The sequence below is a fragment of the Diabrotica undecimpunctata genome, chromosome 7 (assembly GCF_040954645.1).
Source record: "Diabrotica undecimpunctata isolate CICGRU chromosome 7, icDiaUnde3, whole genome shotgun sequence".
NCBI classification, from domain to species: Eukaryota; Metazoa; Arthropoda; class Insecta; order Coleoptera; family Chrysomelidae; genus Diabrotica; species Diabrotica undecimpunctata.
In genome coordinates this window covers 37861983-37880175 of record NC_092809.1, presented here as the reverse complement: position 1 = coordinate 37880175, position 18193 = coordinate 37861983, and the positions used below count along the sequence as shown (strand labels likewise).

General features: G+C 32.9%; 1 protein-coding gene across 1 annotated transcript; it reads left to right on the top strand.

The window, feature by feature from the left end:
• Window positions 1-2436: 2436 nt before the first annotated feature.
• LOC140445203 (uncharacterized) lies at window positions 2437-16403 on the top strand. Its single transcript, XM_072537093.1, has 2 exons — window positions 2437-3391; window positions 15531-16403. The coding sequence occupies exons 1-2, from the start codon at window positions 2959-2961 to the stop codon at window positions 16358-16360; spliced, it is 1263 nt and encodes a 420-aa protein (XP_072393194.1). The 5' UTR covers window positions 2437-2958; the 3' UTR covers window positions 16361-16403.
• Window positions 16404-18193: the final 1790 nt, after the last annotated feature.

Below are 18193 nucleotides of genomic sequence, written 5' to 3'. Positions count from 1 at the left end.
CACAGAATAAATAGCAATCAGAATGCCCACTCTCAGATGCCGCCTTTGAAGTTTGTCAGTTTTAAACGGAAACATAGACTCGAATTGAGAAATTTGTGACAAGCTACGACAGAACTGTAATTTAAATTTTTAGAGATTAATAATTTAGTACATCTGAAATAATTTAATCTATTCTTGAACTAGAAGTACGAATAAAATAGTGCGTATTATGTCTATAGTTGACGTAAATAAATTAAACCGGATTATTTTTCTATGCACACCAGATAAAATGTCACTGAACAGCACTGGTTCCGTTTAAAACATGGCTGATTCCGTCTGCCGAACGAGATGCGCGTACTTATTTTTTCAAGCAGAGTGGGCATTCTGATTGTTTATTATTCTGTGCCGATACCCTGGGTTCAACTCACTTACCTATAGGAGTCGCTATTATCTTGGAATATCACCCATGCACAATAATTTCTTCCTCTAAATGGAAAGAGTCTTCAACAAACTGGAATATCTTTAAATGCCATCAGCGGCGGCTCGCCAGGTGAAGTAGGTGAAGGTGAGGTTCACCAAAAAAATATAATTAAATTGAGACATATAAATAAAAAATAAAAGCAATATTAATATATCTAAATTCTGAAATCAATTATTTATTCTCTTTTAATTAATCTAAAAATTAAAAAAGGCAGCTCACTTTATTATCGGTGCGGTAGGTACTTGACGGTCAAGTCCTGACCTGTGCCACTTGCTGTGTAGTGCGTATGCTTCAGGAATAGGACGGTGAAGATTATTTTTGAAATGTGAAATTCATCTGCATTAGCGTTCACGGTTGCCATGGCAACGTGACGTCAGCTTGTCCCTAGTGATAGTTGAGAAAAATAGCAAGTGCAGTGCCGTTGAAAAATATCTTATTCGCCTTCACGCACTGGCCACTAGTTGCATGGATAGGTACCTATTTAGTATTTGCAGCGACAATATTTTGAAATTTAGTCTATTATATAGATATTTTTTATATAGTATAGTGTATAGTATAGTATTTATAAGTTTAGTTTAGTCACAGTATTAAGTTTATTTGTTAAGTGCACTTTATTAATACATTTCTCTGTGGTTTGTTTCGGATTTCGGATATAAAGTGTTCTCGTGGATTTCGTTTAGATAAAAATAATTTTAGACAGACATGAATCCCATTAATGACTTGGTGTGTAATATATTAGAGACTCCATTTAGCAGGCGAGGTGTTTTAATCGCCAAAAAACCCCCAATGAAATGTCAAGGTTCAGAACTAAAATACCCCAAGCAAGTAGAACATATCGTATCTAGTATAAGTGCCCTAAAAAACTGTTTTCAAGTTATTAGGGCCCTAAACTCTATTTTTTTAACGAATTTTTAATGAGATTTGGACGCGACTTAGGTACCAAAACTCCTTTTGGCTCCGGCAAGCTTTCCTCATCTTCACCACTTTTTTAGGCCACGAGCCGCCGCTGAATGCCATATAGAAAAACATGATCTAAAAATATAACCTTACTTTATCACTTTAGCGGAACGTTTTGACTTCCCTTTAAAGACAATTGACGATGCTGCCTCATTTTCTATAAATATCAACAATTGTTTTCAGCCAAAATCTCGAATTCCAGTCTGGTGAGATTATGAATGCAAAAATATGACCATTTCATGGAAACTTGCATAGAAAAGTTACATAGGAGTAACAAATTTTGAAAACTATATTAAAAACACAAACAGATTCAAGCCAAAAGAAAACTTCTGTTTACAAACAAACAAAAAAGTGGATTAACTTTGTGAATACTTTAAACAAAATTACTACTATCAGTAAAATTTGCAATTTTGTTAAGAAACTAGAAAATAAAAATTATCATTTAAGACAATATCCTCTTTCTAACTAATAGAACAGTTGCTCGACCAATTTGCTCCGCTATATGTTGACCTTCCTATTAAGGATAACAGTAAAACTTGTAAATATAATATTTTCGAGGAAAGTTTTGATATGAAAGAATTTGAGACTGCACTCAAGTCTGCAAAATCCTCGGCTCCAGGGAGCGATCAAATTACTTATAACATTAATATATGAATTACCTCTTACCTCTTGTAGCTACCTAAATAACTACAAGTGAAGAAGACATAGAAGAAATAGTTATCTGTTTGATTCTTAAACCTAATAAAGATAAAACACTCTCCTCTTCTTACAGACCGATATCATTAATGTCTTGCATGTGTTAGACATTTGAAAGACTTATTAAGACTCGGTTAGAATCTGTGGTTAGAATGGCTTATAATATAACATTATCGTATTCTCCCAAATTTATTTAGGAACATTCTACAACTATCGTCGCTTTATTGAAAAACCGGCAACAGCGCATGTAATTCTTGCTTCCAAATTCCAAAGAGCAGTAGTATAGTACTTTATAGTAGTAAAGTAACGTAATATGTAACTCGTCGTTTTACCTCGTTAGTCTCGTTAATTTTATCAATATTAACCTTCCCTTGTGTTTATTCGAGTTTTTTCACTTGGGATTGAGAACATTAATTTTTATACGAATCTGTTTTTTACTTCAGGTGACTTTCCCGTTTCTACACCTAATTCAAGAAGATATCGGTTTTATTGTTTTAAGAACCTTCACATTTCCTGTTTATTATTATTATAGATGAGAAATGAAACGGTATCTCTATTAGTATTACTACCAACGTTGCCAATCATCGTCGCTCGTTGCTCTCATACAATAAATTTGTTTAAATTCCTCATAATCATTGCGAGATTAAAATATAATTAAACAAAAATTCAAACATTCCCCTTATCCGATTTTTAGATACGATTGTTTTATTATTAAGCACTACAGATGGTAACGTTACAGAAGATAGTGTGATAGTGATAATAATTATATATACATTTCTGTATTGCGTAATTATTCAGTCTTGAAAAGTTCATTTGATATTGTGTTAGTGTATTTTCCTCGAAAAATGGAAGGCGAGCGAATAAAAGACCTAAATAATTTATTGGAACCAGTTTTTGGAGAAAATGTTGAAATTGTAGACAAGACAATAACAAATCTCACTCTCCCAGGTGAGAATTACTGGAGTGATATGCTCAACTTGCAAATAACGACTAGAAACAAGATCACTAAGGCTACAAATACCGAATATTTCGTCGCGAAATGTTGTGTGATCGACGATAAGTTGCCAAAAGGTATTGCTGAGGATATCTGTCGAGTGTTTAAACCAGAAATTGCCTTTTATAAGGAAATTATACCTACAATGCAGAAGTTTTTAAAAGAACACGGATTGAAGGAAGTGGAGATTTTTCCAAAATTGATTGCTGCCAGATACAATCTTGACGGTAAAGAAGAACCTGACGAGAATACTGTTATCATTTTTGAAAATCTTCAAGCTGCAGGTAAAGACCATCATTTTTTTTTATAAGAATAAGTTATAGATACACAGAAAATTTCATTGTTTTGTGACATACATTTTAGTCCAAACCGCTGCGTAGTCGTTCATCTATCCTCATTATGAAATAGGAGATATTTTGTTCTTAGAATTGGACCCTGCGGAAGATTTATATCTTTGGAATCTAAGATTTGAGAACCTTAAGCTCACGGTGCTCTCCTGATTGTCCAAACATATGTGTCTTTCTAACTTTGTTCGTCTTGGTGCCTTTTTCTGTGTATTTTAGATATAATTCTCCCTTTGTTTCTTCTATTATAGTTGTCTATAACTTTTGCTGTCATCCATATCATTCTTATACGTATTATAAGATAATCGCTGATTATGGAAAAGTTGCCTAACAAAATAAGATCAAGGATTCAGGGATATGAACTTAAGTTATGGAACAGTAAAGCTTTACGTGATGTAAACAACAAAATAGATAAAATAACCATAATAGAAAACTGCAAAGAAAGAAATGCTAACATCAGGTATAGTCAACAAGAAACACTGTAGGACGGATAAGATTCTAAAATTATTGAAAGAAAAACCAAATATATAATGACACGAACCTAAATAGGTCCATCAACAACCAAATTAGCAGAAAGAAACTTAAAGATATAGAACTGCATAAATATGGAAAGATCACCAACAAAAACGACACATGTGGTTTACCTATATAATAAAGTTAATGAAATAATAGGAAAATTAAAGGAGAAATCATTAGGAAAAATTGGAAATGACCAAGGAGAAAATAATTATAAACATAATTATAAACACAAATAAAATTACCGTGGAAAAATTAGGTGTAATAATTGTTCTCAGAGAAGAACAACAGATAACGAATACGAATAACGAAGTTAAGGAAGCAACACTGTCCCTCGAAAATGGAAAAATGTCTGGTCCAGTTGTAGTAGAAGTGTTGTCAGACACCCATAAACTCTTTGATGAGAATTTATCGAGAAACGATAAAATAACAAATACATTTTATGCACACAAAGATTTAATAAATATACTTAGAACACCACTTCGAAGACCACTAACCGATTATATAAAAAGTCTAGACAATGCAGCGAAAAAAGGAGCAACAGGAAAGGAAATATATATATATATATATATATATATATATATATATATATATATATATATATATATATATATATATATATATTTAAATCCTAGCTAATTAAATATTCTTTGTCGTTCAGTCATTTATTTACAAAGTAATCATTTACTGAATTCCTACTATCAAGTATTATGTGATGATTGGGAGAATCATTTTTTTTCTGTGTATTTAAATACAAATCCTCATAAAAGTCATGATCCCTGGTAGTTACTGGCAAATTGGTCTTATTTATGAACTTCCTATTTCTTTTAAGTTCATTGCCTTGCTCATCTTTTAATATGAGCTGTATTGAAATAGTATCATTTTTGTCTAAAGACTTTAAATATTTGGCAATTTTGTCAAAAAGAAGTTTAATTTTTTCAGAATTTTCTTTCGATAATACTTTTATGTTTTAATTATTAATAATTAGGCAATAAATTTTCTGTCGAAATAGGCAGTTTTGATTTAACAATTCGATTGAGAAGTAACTGTGAGGGAGCATATCCCAAACCAGGCAGAGGAGTATTTCGATAGACTAACTAGTAATTGTGCTAATTTTTCTATGTTTCTCATTTTTTTTTTTTTAATATTTGCTTACTTATATCGACATATTTTTATGCAAATCCATTTGAAGGATGATGGTGAGGACTAGAAAACTCTAGCTTAAGTTCCAGTCTTTTGCTAATTTTTAAACTTGACACTATTGTAAGGTACATTCTTAGAGTAGAAAACATCAGGTACACCCAATTTCGAAAATATGTCTTTAAAACAGTTAATAACTGTATTTACTGTTTTATTTCTAACCGGAAAGACCTCTAGCCAATGTGAATAACTATCAACAATTATTAGAGATGAATTGGAGTTAAAGTCAAAAAACTCAGAAAATAAGTATTGCCAAGGTCTTTCAGGTATTTTACTCCAGTCGTCAGAGACGAAAATGCCATTGAACCTCTAAAAATTATACGAACAAGCAGAATTTTGCCGATAATATTAATTTTGAGACCCCCAAAAAGATGTAAAAAAGATTACCACTTTTACCCCGGGCTTCTCCCTAAAACCCCCCTCGTAGGGGGGTAAAAACGCTAAAAAATCGATTTACCAAGAATCTGTACACCGTAGAAAAAAATGTTTCAAATAAAAAATGTAGCTGAGATAATTTTAAACAAAATTATTTATAAATATTTTTTTGTGTATAATGAACAGTTCTCTTCGAAACAACGTCTGAAGCGACCGTTGATTTTGCATGTCAGTTACGCGCGCCAAATCAATGTTCAATATAATTTGTATCAGCTCGACGGTAAAAATTCGATATCTTTTGATTTAAATGACCTATCGACAAAAATCAAGGTGAGTTTTAAAGATAAAGAGTTCAGCTTTCGTGTGCAATTTTTGTATTTTGCCAAAAATAAACAGTTTTTAAATAAACAGCGTTTTGGCAACAAATGTGAGGCATTTGAAATATGCTTAAAAAACGCTGGATTTAAACTTTTACACAACAAACGATCTAAAACATTTAAAACTTTTTTTTAATGACACTAGTACGTTTCTCAAACGAACAAAACTTCTGTAAGAAACTATACCAAAAACCGTCCTCTTAAATGCATTTACTGTGACGTGTGATAGTTTGTAATGTAAAACATTAAATTCTGCAAAACTGAATTTATTTTCGGCAAAATACAAAAACTGCATTGGCTGCACTCTTTGCCTTTAAAAACCATCTTGATTTTTGTCGATAGGATCCTTGGATAAAAAAATATCGAATTTTTACTGTCAAGCTGATACAAATTTTATTGAACTTGATATATACAAATTGATTTCGCCCGCGTAACTGACATGCAAAATCCACGGTCACTTCAAGCGTTATTTCTAAGAGAACAGTTCATTCTATACAAACAATGCTTATAAACATTTTTGTTAAAAATGATCTACATTTTTTATTTGAAATATTTTTTTCTACGGTATACAGATTCTTGGTAAATCGATTTTTTTGCGTTTTTAGCCGAGGGGGGTTTTAGGAGGAAGCCCAGGGATAAAAGTGGTAAACTTTTTTGCATCTTTTTTTGCAAAATTAATATTCTCTGCAAAATTCAGCTTGTTCGTATGATTTTTAGGGATCAACTATCTGACGACTGGGCTATTTATGAGGAATCTAGTTTCTTTTTAAATAGCAGGCCTATTAAGCTGACATATTTCACAACTATTTACTATGTTTTCTATGTCTTTTGACATATTTGACCAAAACATTATTTCCCTGGCTCGCAATTTACATTTTTGTAACCCAAAATGAGCCGAATGAATTAAATTTAACATATCACTTTTTAAGTAATCCATTGGGGACAATATTTTTTGTATTAAAAAACAATAGATTATGTGATAGAAAATGTTACCTTTTAAATTATAATAATATTTCATATTCTGACAAAGTATTTACTATTTTTGGGCCACTGGGTAATACGAAATTCTTTATTTTTGACAAAGTTGGGTCATTATCAATTGCTTTCTGAAACTCCTTCTCCTTTCCATCGTTATTGGTACTGATAAAGAAAGTGCATGCACTATATTTATATTCTAGCTCTTCATCAACAGGTGCTTCTGTTTTGATATAAAATCTACGAACTACGAACATTTTAGGAACGAACGAACATTTTAGGTATATATTCGATTTTGATTTTATATTTTAGTAATTTCTGAAGAATTCGTTGTAGGCGAACACTAACATCATCTAAATTTTTGTTAAAAGTTGAAATTAGATGCCTATGGTCTGTGTGTACTAATACTTAACGGTCATAAATACAATAATGAAACTTTTTACATGAAAAACAATACTTAACAATTATTTTTCAATCTAAGCATATCTCACTTCTATTCTATTCATAGCTCTGGGGGCAAATGCAATAGGTTATGAATCTTGCAGCATAACACTGCCCAATCAAGCAAGCAATTTAAGTAAACCCAGTCTGTGAGACATGTTCACCCCTAAGAATTAGGATAGATAGTTGCTCTATCTAGCTGTATCGTCACAGTTTGGAGATCTCGCATTTAGGTCTCCTATTATTAAGGACGGCTCTTCTGTATTCTGGAACGCGTTCAGGTCATCGTATATTATAGGATCTCGTGGTCTTACGTATTCAGAGGTGATTCTAATATCTTTTTGATTCATTTGTACTTTAATTGTAGTTGCTTCCCTAGTGTTTAGTTGTGGTGTTAGTATTCTGGTGTGTGGAATTCCTTTTCTCACTAGGATAACAGTGCCTCCTGAATTTGCTCTATGATCGTTCCTGTAGATGTCATAGCCAGGAAACTTCATGTTTTTGCTGTTCGTCAATTTGGTTTTCTGTATTGCTACGGCTTCCATTTCGTGTCTGTTGATTAATTCATCCAAAACATTTACATTTGTTCTTATACCGCCTGGATTACAGGAGCCTATCTTCAAGTATCCCTTTTTTCGTACCTTAGTTCAGTGCTATCTTTATATTCCTTTGTTATTCTTTGGAAAATAGGATGGTATTTTCTGTTTCTGCTGTCTTTGTTGCTTGAGCATATGACACCTAACACTGCCCATTCCTTTACTGGATGCACCTGTTTGAATTTTTATTGGTTTGTTTTCGTCAAATAATTTTAATATGAATTTGTTTGTAATGTTTTTAATGTATCTAGTTCTATTTAGTGAATCTTTAGCCCTCAAATTTAACATCATATAGTCAGATTCTTTATGTTTTAAGTGAGTATTTTCAGTAAATCTTTTATATTATGGGGATTTTCAATTGATAGTACATCCTCAATATTTTTGTCTGATGGTTGGATTTAATTTTTTAATATTATTTGACCCAACAAAGTAACTTCATCTAGTTTATATTGTAGTTTATTAACATTAAAATTAACATTGTATTTTAACACTCTTTCTAATACTTTTTTTAATGCTTCATTATGCTCTTGTTGATTTGTACCATAAATGATTATATCATCAAAATATATACTTACGTTAGAATTGTCTCCAAAGATTTCCATATTTTTCTCTTAAAAAGTTTCAGGTATATTACATAAATGGTACACGATGAAGTTTATATCTCTTAAATAGGAGTATTAAAAGTACATAGATGTGAACTCCTTGGGCTCAGTTGTATTTGCCAGAACCTGTCTTTCATGTCTTTGACAGTGAAGACACTTTTAGCGTCTAAATTACTCACTATATCATCACATTTAAGTACTATATAATGTTCTCTACATACGTGTTTATTTAATGGTTTGGAATCCAAACATAGTCTCAGATATCCATTTGACTTTTCAACATATGACGGACGGCATCAAACCTCTTCCATCGGGGTCTCCCTCTTCTTTTATTTCTTTTATTCCCTTGTTCTCCTGCAGGACTCTTAGGACGTTTCTTTCTTTTGGCATTCGTAAAACATGTCCCAACTATCTAAGTCTCCGTGCTCCGAATTTATGCTTTATTTTGGGCCTCATAAATTTGAACCAGGGCCACCTGGTTTGTTCTTCTGCGCCATTGTCCAAGTGTCACATGCTAGCAATACCGTTGGTCTCACTATTGTTTCATAAGTTCTAATCTTGGCTACCCTAGTCACGTTTTTTTCCTTCAATAATTCGTTAAATATCCTACTGCTTTGCTGACTTTCAACAACCGCTTATCTATTTCTCTCTCTTCGCCTCATCCATTTATACCTGTTACTCCAAGGTACTCAAATTCTGTTACCTTCTCAAATTTGCGCTCTGCCTTATTCGTTCTTAGAGTGATCCATTTATTGTCTTCTTCATTTTCCCTTCTTATTTTCATATACTCGGTTTTTACTTAATTTATAGTCAGGCCATATTTTCTAGCTTCTTCGAATTTTGTAAACATTTTTTGAAGTTCTATTCCTAAACGTGTCAGAAACGCCAAGTTATCTGCAAAACCTATTTGTTATCTTTTGTTAAAAAACGTGCCGCTTGTCTGGATCTTGACTGTTCTAATTATTTTGTCTAGTACTAGGTTGAATAACCCTGTTGACAATAGATCTTCCTAATCTAATCCTCTATTGACTTTAAACAGATTTGAAGGATATCCTTCTATCATGACTCTTGTATTCTCCTATTAGCTCTGTTTCGTAGGCTTTTAATAAAGTTCGTATAATTTTCATGCTTCGTGTACGAGCAAAATTACACGTTGGAGGCCAAGAGCAGACAAACGTAGTAGAGGAAGACCACCTACACGTTGGGTTGACGACATCAGGCGTATCACTAAAAATTGGCACCAAAAAGCATCAAATCGGAAAGAATGGATGAGTTTAAGGTAGGTATATGTCCAGCCAGTCTACGTGATAAATAAAGGCTGGATGATGATGATAATTTTTGCAATACTTTGTATACTACTTCTAATAGTGCGATTTCTCTGTAATTTTCACAGCCAATTTTATCATCTTGTCAATTAGGCAGATGAGCGCTGTGTTTCATTGTTCTGGCATTTTTTCGCTTTCCCACATTTTTATAATAAGTATTTATCTTTTGCTGCAGTATATCTCCTCCTACTTTTAATATTTCTGTTGGCACTCCGCTGTCTTCAGCACTTATACTATTTTTTAAGTCTCTTATTACTTCTATTACCTCCTGCTCTGTCAGTTCTTGTGTTTGTTGTTCTTTTTCTGTCTGTCACTATCGGCATCTGCTCCCCTGTAGCTTCTACAATCGGAATCAATAGAACTGTTATTTCGGTATCTCTACCTTGTCAGCCGTTCAAGCTGATTCCGATTCAAACAGAAAAGTCCAACTAATGTCTCCAAACCCAAAATCTTTCTACTTTCAGTGGTTCGAGCACATTGGTGTCATCTGCTTTGGAGGCGAAGAACTAAACAATTAAATAAATTGTTTTTTCTCCTCTGGGCTGTCGAAATGTGCAAATATTAATAGATTTCAGTAAAAGTTTTTAGGCGTTTATTCTGTAGGGCACCTTTTTGATTTTATGTTTTCACCCTCATTACATTTTATTTTTATTAGACTGTTGTGATCGTTATTATTATATCTACGGCGGTCCTATAGCCTCTGCTGCATCCTCCATTTCGATGTCCCCTTTTTCGGTCGGTCCATTCCTTCTTATTTATGACTCTATATCTAATTATTCCTCTGATTCCTTCTCTACATTATAATGCTTTCCTTCCTCTCCTTCTTCTATTCCATGGAACATAGTTTAAGAGCTCTTATAAGTTCTTCCAAATCATTAACCAGATGGCGTGTGATAAGAGATTCCAATTTGTTATCGGCGATAAAATGACGAATTAAAGAAAGCTGAACAATTTGGTAAATTTTTATCAAAGGTTGACCATTTGCCTTCCAATGATTTGTTGCTGTACAATTTATCATTTATCATTTATTTTATCAATCTTCACTTTTTAGAAATGTAGCAGATGAATTAATTAATAACCTATTATGTTTTGTTAATTTTTATTTCAATGTTATCTTTTCGTAACAAAAATGTAATCATTTCCTTTGAAACTTCTTTTTATCGTGTAAAGTAAGTCAACATGATAACAAAACCAATCTCACGGCATTTTTGAGCGTTTTCAAGATAATTCTTGATAACAATTATTATACAATTAAATTGTCTATATCTAAGTATTAGATCTATAAGTATTAGAGTATATCTATAAGTATTAGATTGCATAGAAAAAGAAAAAAAGGCAATTTGAAGAACAGCAGTTAGAAAACATAGAATGGTTAAGAACTCAAAGCGAAATTCTACAGTTCTACAGAAATGAGTTTAAGCCAAGAATAGGAAGCTGAGAGGATGGAGAAGGAAATATTCTAAGCGATACGACCTCAATCTTGAACCGATGGGTTGAATTTTTCGACGCAAATATCGAAGAAGCAGATAACACCGTAGCAGATCGAAATCTTCTTTAACTGCCATCTCCGCGACGAATGTTGGCAATCATCACTGCTATTCTAACTTTCGACACTACAGCCCGAAAAAGTTGAGTTGAGCTGCATCCAAACCATTCTCTGAGGTTTCTCTGCCAGGACATTCTTCTTCCCCCTATGCTGCGCTTTCCTTCAATCTTTCCTTTTTCCTTAAATTTACTGCATATAATGCTTCTGTGGTTCCTTGAGTATTTCTAAATCCGAACTGAGTTTGTCCAATGTCTTGTTCTAAATTTTTATATATTCTACGATAAATAATCTTTAGGAATACTTTTAGTATGTGGCACATTAGACTGATGGTACGGTGATCGCAACATTGTCTGGCGTTTTTCTTTTTCGGTATAGTCACGAATGTTGATAGAAGTCATTATTTAGGTAATATACCTGTTCTGTATATGATATTAAATAATAATTCGACAATAACATGATTGTATATTGCAGCTGGCGATAAGTTGCAATATTTCTGTCTGTACTTCGTCTGGTCCTACTGCTTTCCCAGTTTTTATTTCTTTAATTGTGTGTTTTACTTCACTTTCTGTTATTTCTGGTCCAGTCTCTTCAACGAAATATTCGTTATCTATTTTGTCTTGTTTGTCGTTAAACAGCTGTTCTATATAGTTTGCCCATACCATCAATTTGTTTTCTGTATCCATTACTGTGTCTCCCTTTTCATCAACTAGTATATTTTGTTTGCATTCTGGTCTTCTAGTTAATTATTTTATTTTCCTGTGTAAATTAAAGTTGTCACGTTTATTTTATAGCATTTCTATTTTATCACATTTTTCTTTTAACCAATTTTCTTTTGCTATTCGAATTTGTCACCGTATTTCGTTTTATGTTTATTGGTACAATGATTTATTTTTGCCCTTACATACTCTTCTTTTGTTCATAAAGTTTAGTATTTCGTCCATCATCCAATCTGGTTTCTTTTCTTTGGTTTTGCATAGATACTTTTTTGAAGGTTCTATTAAGTCAGCCTTTATTTTTTCCCAGTTTTTGTTGATGTTTTCTTCATTGCATTCCCCTTCAATCTGTACGGTGTTTAGACGTTAATTTATTTTTTCTTTGGTATTTTCTCTGATTTCTGGATCTCTGAGTGCATTTATATCAGTTCTTTCTTCTTTTGCTGTCTTCTCCATTATTTTCATTTTAATTTTCATATGTGCTACTAAGAGATTATGGTTAGATGCTATATCTGCTCCAGGTTGTGTTTTAACTGCAGTAATGTTATTCCAAGATCTTTCTTTGATCATTATGTAATCTATTTGATTTTTCATTATCTGATGTTCATTATCTCTTGGCGATTTCCACGTGTACAAACGTCTATTAGGTAATTCAAATGACGTGTTTGTAAAAATCATATTATTATCTTGGCAGAATTGTATTAACATATCTCCTCTTTGATTTCTATTACCTAATCGAAAATTTCCCACTACGCTGCTTGTGCTACCCTTTCCAATTTTGGCGTTCAGGTTATCAATTATTATTGTGACGTCACGTACTTTGGTAGTTCTCAATGCTTCTTGAATTTGTTCATAAAACGATTCCACCTCTTCGTCATCTTTTTCGGCCATTGGGGCATAGACTTGAATTATGTTTATTTTTCTGTCTTTCGTTTTAGTTGTAGTAGCATAACTCTTTTAGAAAAAGATAGAAAATTTTGAACGTGTTGTGAGATTTCATTGTTCAGTATTATTGCTACGCCATGTCAATGTTGTGTGTCATTATTATCCGAATAATATATCGTATGGTCTCTTACTTTACATTTTCCATTTCCTATCCATCGGGTTTCACTTATTCTTAAAATATTGATGTTAATTCTTTTCATTTCTTGGATTACATTGTGTTTTTCCGGATTCGAACATGCTGGTTACATTCCATGTTCCAATTTTAAATTGATGGTTTGCTGTTTTCTTTTTCTGGTAGGGGTTTCGCTGGTTGACGACCTGAAAAGCCCTGACTCCTTTCCTGTCATATCTTGATCTCCGATATCCATGTTCAGTACACATCTGCTTACTCTGTCTTCTCATTTCGTGATGATTCGACTAGGGATATCCTACGATCTTTAATACAGTGGTTTCCCGTAGCCTTCTGTATTCTTATGCCGTTGGCTAATGTTTTAGCTCATACGCCTTTAGGGCCAGTTTCCCAACACTAGGACAAAGGAGTGCCCTGCCACTTACCAACTCATCCGCCCAAAGCCATTGGCCAGTAAGTGTGGGGATTGCTTATACCGGCAATCTCTCAGACGTCAGAGCCTCGTTTGTTATCTGGCAGCATGCACCGAATAGTCAGGATCAAGACCATTACACGGGCAGGTGAGGTTGACATTTGAATTGGGAGGCTATACGTTGCGCATCACTATCCAGAATAGATCGACATGATTGAAATTTATTCAACCCAAACGAAAGACCACCTATCACTTAAGAGGTTGCCTAAGCCATTAAAAAGCTTAAAAATAATAAAGCACCAGGAACTGATCAAATTTGTAGATTTGTGAGCATCACCTATTCGTCGCCTATACCAATCAATGCGTGAGTTTGGTATACCAGAAAAACTGGAAAAACGAGAATGACAATGTCTAACTTAAAAGCCAACGTTAGGATACAGGGAGAATTCTCGATCCTTTGAGATAAAGGATGGACTCATACAAGGGGATGCCCTGACTTGCCTGCTATTTAACATTTCCTTCCGAGACATACAAATTAGAGACGGCGGTACTATTTACAATAGATCGATACAAATCTTAGCTTACGCTGATGACATTGACATAAGAGCAAGCGAGATGTTGAGCAATATTTCCTAGAATTGGAAACGGCAGCAAAACAAGACGGTCTAGTCATCAATGAAGACAAAACCAAGTACATGTTGGTTACTAAGGATCCTATAGCAAATAAGGAACGGGAAACAGCATTTCGAAGTCATACTTTGAACGTGTTGACAACCTCATATACCTTGGCTCGCTAGTGACTACTACCAATAAAACAAGCGAACAAATTAAAAGACGACTAAACCTTACAGTTATTATATACAAAACACTGCTGAGGCCAGTCCGCACATACTGTGCGGAAACATGGACTCTCAGACGCAGAAGCATAAAAGACTTCTAAGAATATTCGAGCGTAAGATACTACGCAAAATATTTGAAGCTATAAACGATCAAGGGCAGTGGCGCAAAAGATTTAATTTTGAATTATACCAACTCTTTAATGAACCAGATGTCGTAACGTTCATTAAAACACACCGATATAGATGAGCCGAACACATAATACGAATGCCTGACAACGTGATTGCTAAAAAGCTAACAACAGGAACACCTATAGGAAGAAGAAGTAGAGACCGACCGCGAATTAGGTGGTTAGATGGAGTTGAGACCGACTTAGGGATACTAGAGATCAGAAGATGACAACACGTCGCCAGAAATCAAACAGAATAGCAACTAATCTTAGAGCAGGCCAGGATCTACAGAGTATTGTCGAGCCAAAGATAATGATGATATCTAAGTATTCCATCATTCCTGATTCTAGGATGCTGAATATTTTAGTGCTAACCGTTTTTAAAGGTTAGCTTGGTTTTACGAGTAATTTCCATATAAAATAAGGTTTAAAAAAATTCAAAATACTCAAGAACATACTTTTTTACATATATTGTTACCTGTACAATTCACAGGACAATTTTTGAGTGTTTTATTCCTAAAAAAAACTTTCGAGAGACAAGTTTAGAATGAAATTAGTCGTCGTTGATGTTTGAAAAGACATATTTTGATCCGTGTAAAGACAAATTCTGTGTAAAAGATCTAATGATAGTTTTTAATTGTCATCAAGTTTATGACTATAGTTTTGATGGTTGTGATAAACATGTAGATTTTTCGCATGACAATTTTTGACAATTAGCACGAGAATTTTTTATTGTCTTATTCTCTCTAGATCATTTACATAATAATTTATAATTTATTAACCTAAATCTTTTGAGGATAAATTTATATTTCTTTCATCCTTTCAGTGTATCTGCTTTATTAGAAACGCGACGTATTTCCTTTTATTAACATTGTCAATGAAATTTATTTAAATTTCAATAAATATTTTTAAATTTGCAGGATATGGCAACGGAGACAGGCACAAGGGATTTGACTTAGATGGTGCCAATTTACTGCTGACTGATCTGGCTGTCTTCCATGCCATTCCTTTAGCAATCAAATTGAAAGACCCGGATTTGTTTAAGAAGACATTTATCGACAATATTTGCCTACCAAAATTTGCGGAAAACCCCAAAGATAAAGGACCTGGTGATGATCATGGTCCACCACAACTTCCAAGAACCATACTGAAACAAATTCTCACAGAAGACAGTTTTTGCAGCCAGCACGTAGATAAATTGGATGGTTTAATGAGTATTGAGGAGGAAAGTTTTAAAAATGGAGACGCATTTAAGCCAAAGCCCAACAAGTCGGCATTTTCTGGATTTGTACATAAGGATATGTGGTTAAACAATACCATGCAGATGAAGAATAAAGATGGAAAGTTAATAAAAAATAAATTTCTGGACTTTCAAATGTACTCTGTACAAGAGATCACTACAGATCTATTTTTCTTTCTTATTACTAGTGTAGATATAGAGGTATTAGAAAAACATTTTGATACTCTTCTAATGATATACCATGATAATTTGATTAAAACTTTAAAAGCCTTCAACTGTGACGTAGCTCCATTCAAATACGCCGATTTTATAAATAATCTGAAGCAAACTGCCCCTTCAGAGTTTTTCCATATACTGATAATGAACACCGTAGTAATATTTGCCAAAAAAGGACAAAAAACTAACTTTGACGAGATCAAAAATTTAACAATGGATGATATACATCCTATTGCTAGAAAAAAATTTATATTTTTATTTAAACTGTTGATTGAAAAAGAATGGTATTCGTAAGATAGATATTTTATATCTTTTCAATAAATTTTTATGTAATGTACATGCATTGTTTTATTTCTTGTTTTTTTTTATATAGCTACGCACGTCGTAGAAAGAAAGTAATAAATTCGTTGATATAAATCAATTAGACTTTAAAAACACTATTTTGTATATAAATGTTGACGTGAACTATACTCTGTCTCACGTTTAATTTTCAGTATAGATTAAATGGGAAAATGGAACTGTGTTGTCAATAATTGCTAACTACATATAACCACTTCTGTCTGGGTAGAATCTATCTATGAATCTATCAATAAGATTTTAAAAGACATTGTCTCCAAGTAAGAGATGTAGTTCTTTTAAAATCCTCCCCCTTTTTTAAATTTAATGTCTGTTTCGTCTCCCCCCGTTTTTTAAGTGTTTTCTGTGTGTTTTCTGTGTGTCTTAAAGTGTCTCCATTTTAAATTTTAACTTTATAATTTGGACTTTACAACAATTTGCCACATATTGTAACATAACTTTATCAAAGAAATTTGATAATTACAAGCTGATATAATTGCACACCCACACAATTTGTACATCTATTCTTATTCATTGTCTCACAACTGTCACTTTCAAAAACAAAAATAAAAATCTCAATAAATAACACACATTTCACAAATATATCTCCAGAATAAATATAAATAACTTTAAAGAACTTAATGGTATAGAACATTACTTTCATCAAACAAACAATTACATTTACCTATCTCTACTTCATTGGATAAAATCTGTCTCCTCAAGAACTTCCCCGTTTACTGTTAAACAATTACAATAGTTGACTTGAGTTCTCCAATCAACAATACAAGATAGTTTGAACCATGTTCTTTCAACCATCAATTAATAAAGTACCGGCATCATTTAATTAACTTTGTATCGTGACCTGAAGATGCTTTGCATATTGTAGAAAGCGAAACCGGTCGTCTGATAGTTAAATTAAATTGATTGTGAAGTCTAATTTATTATTTCTTTTACCTTTTGAAATGGACTCACACAAGCAACACATTCATGATTTAAAGAAAATGTATTTATTATTTAAATACACAGTAGAGAATTATTTGAAAGAAGCAATTACGTTTTTTTCTTTTTTATATTCGCTTTTCTGACGTTGAAAATCACTAGAGAAAGCCTGTTTTTAACACTTTGAATTTTGGAATACCTAGTTAGTTTTGTTATTCAGTAATGTATCTATATTCCAATTTTTAATATTGTCTCTTCTCTTTATGGTTTAGATAAATAAAGATTCGTCGAATAGTCTAAGAAAATAGGTTTTAGACGAATTTTTGAAGATAGTACAACGACTCTTTCTATAGTGATCTACAAAGTCTGGATGACCAGTGAAGGTTTTTGAAACAAGATGGCAATCAACTGTAGTCGACAATTAATACAACGAAGAAATATTTCTACTTGGAAAACTGTGTTCCCATCAGCGATGTCTTAAATTATTCTATGTATGTGTTAAAGACGACAACTTCACATAATGTACTTTTTTATTCCCATGTATAAAATATTCAATTATATTTAAGTCCATATTTCCACTTTATATAAGTGGCTTCTTGGGCCTATAGTGGCATTGATTGATAAACATGATCAAACTTTTAATCCTGATATTTTTGAGGAATGGATGGTCGCTCCCTAAATGGTTGCAGATAAACCTATAGAGAGCAATCAAGATCGAACTCAAAACATCCATCTAAACAATCCAGATCATAATCTAGAAGAAAACCTAGAAAGTGGACAAAATCACCCACCTAAAGACTGCCAACGGGCCCTTCTAGAAAATACTCAACAGGAAACTCTTCACATAACAGT

Coding starts and splice junctions, on each gene's coding strand:
- LOC140445203 (XM_072537093.1), top strand. CDS start 2,959: ATGGAAGGCGAGCGAATAAAAGACCTAAATAATTTATTGGAACCAGTT. Junction 3,392..15,530: donor TGAAAATCTTCAAGCTGCAG/GTAAAGACCATC, acceptor TTAAATTTGCAG/GATATGGCAACGGAGACAGG.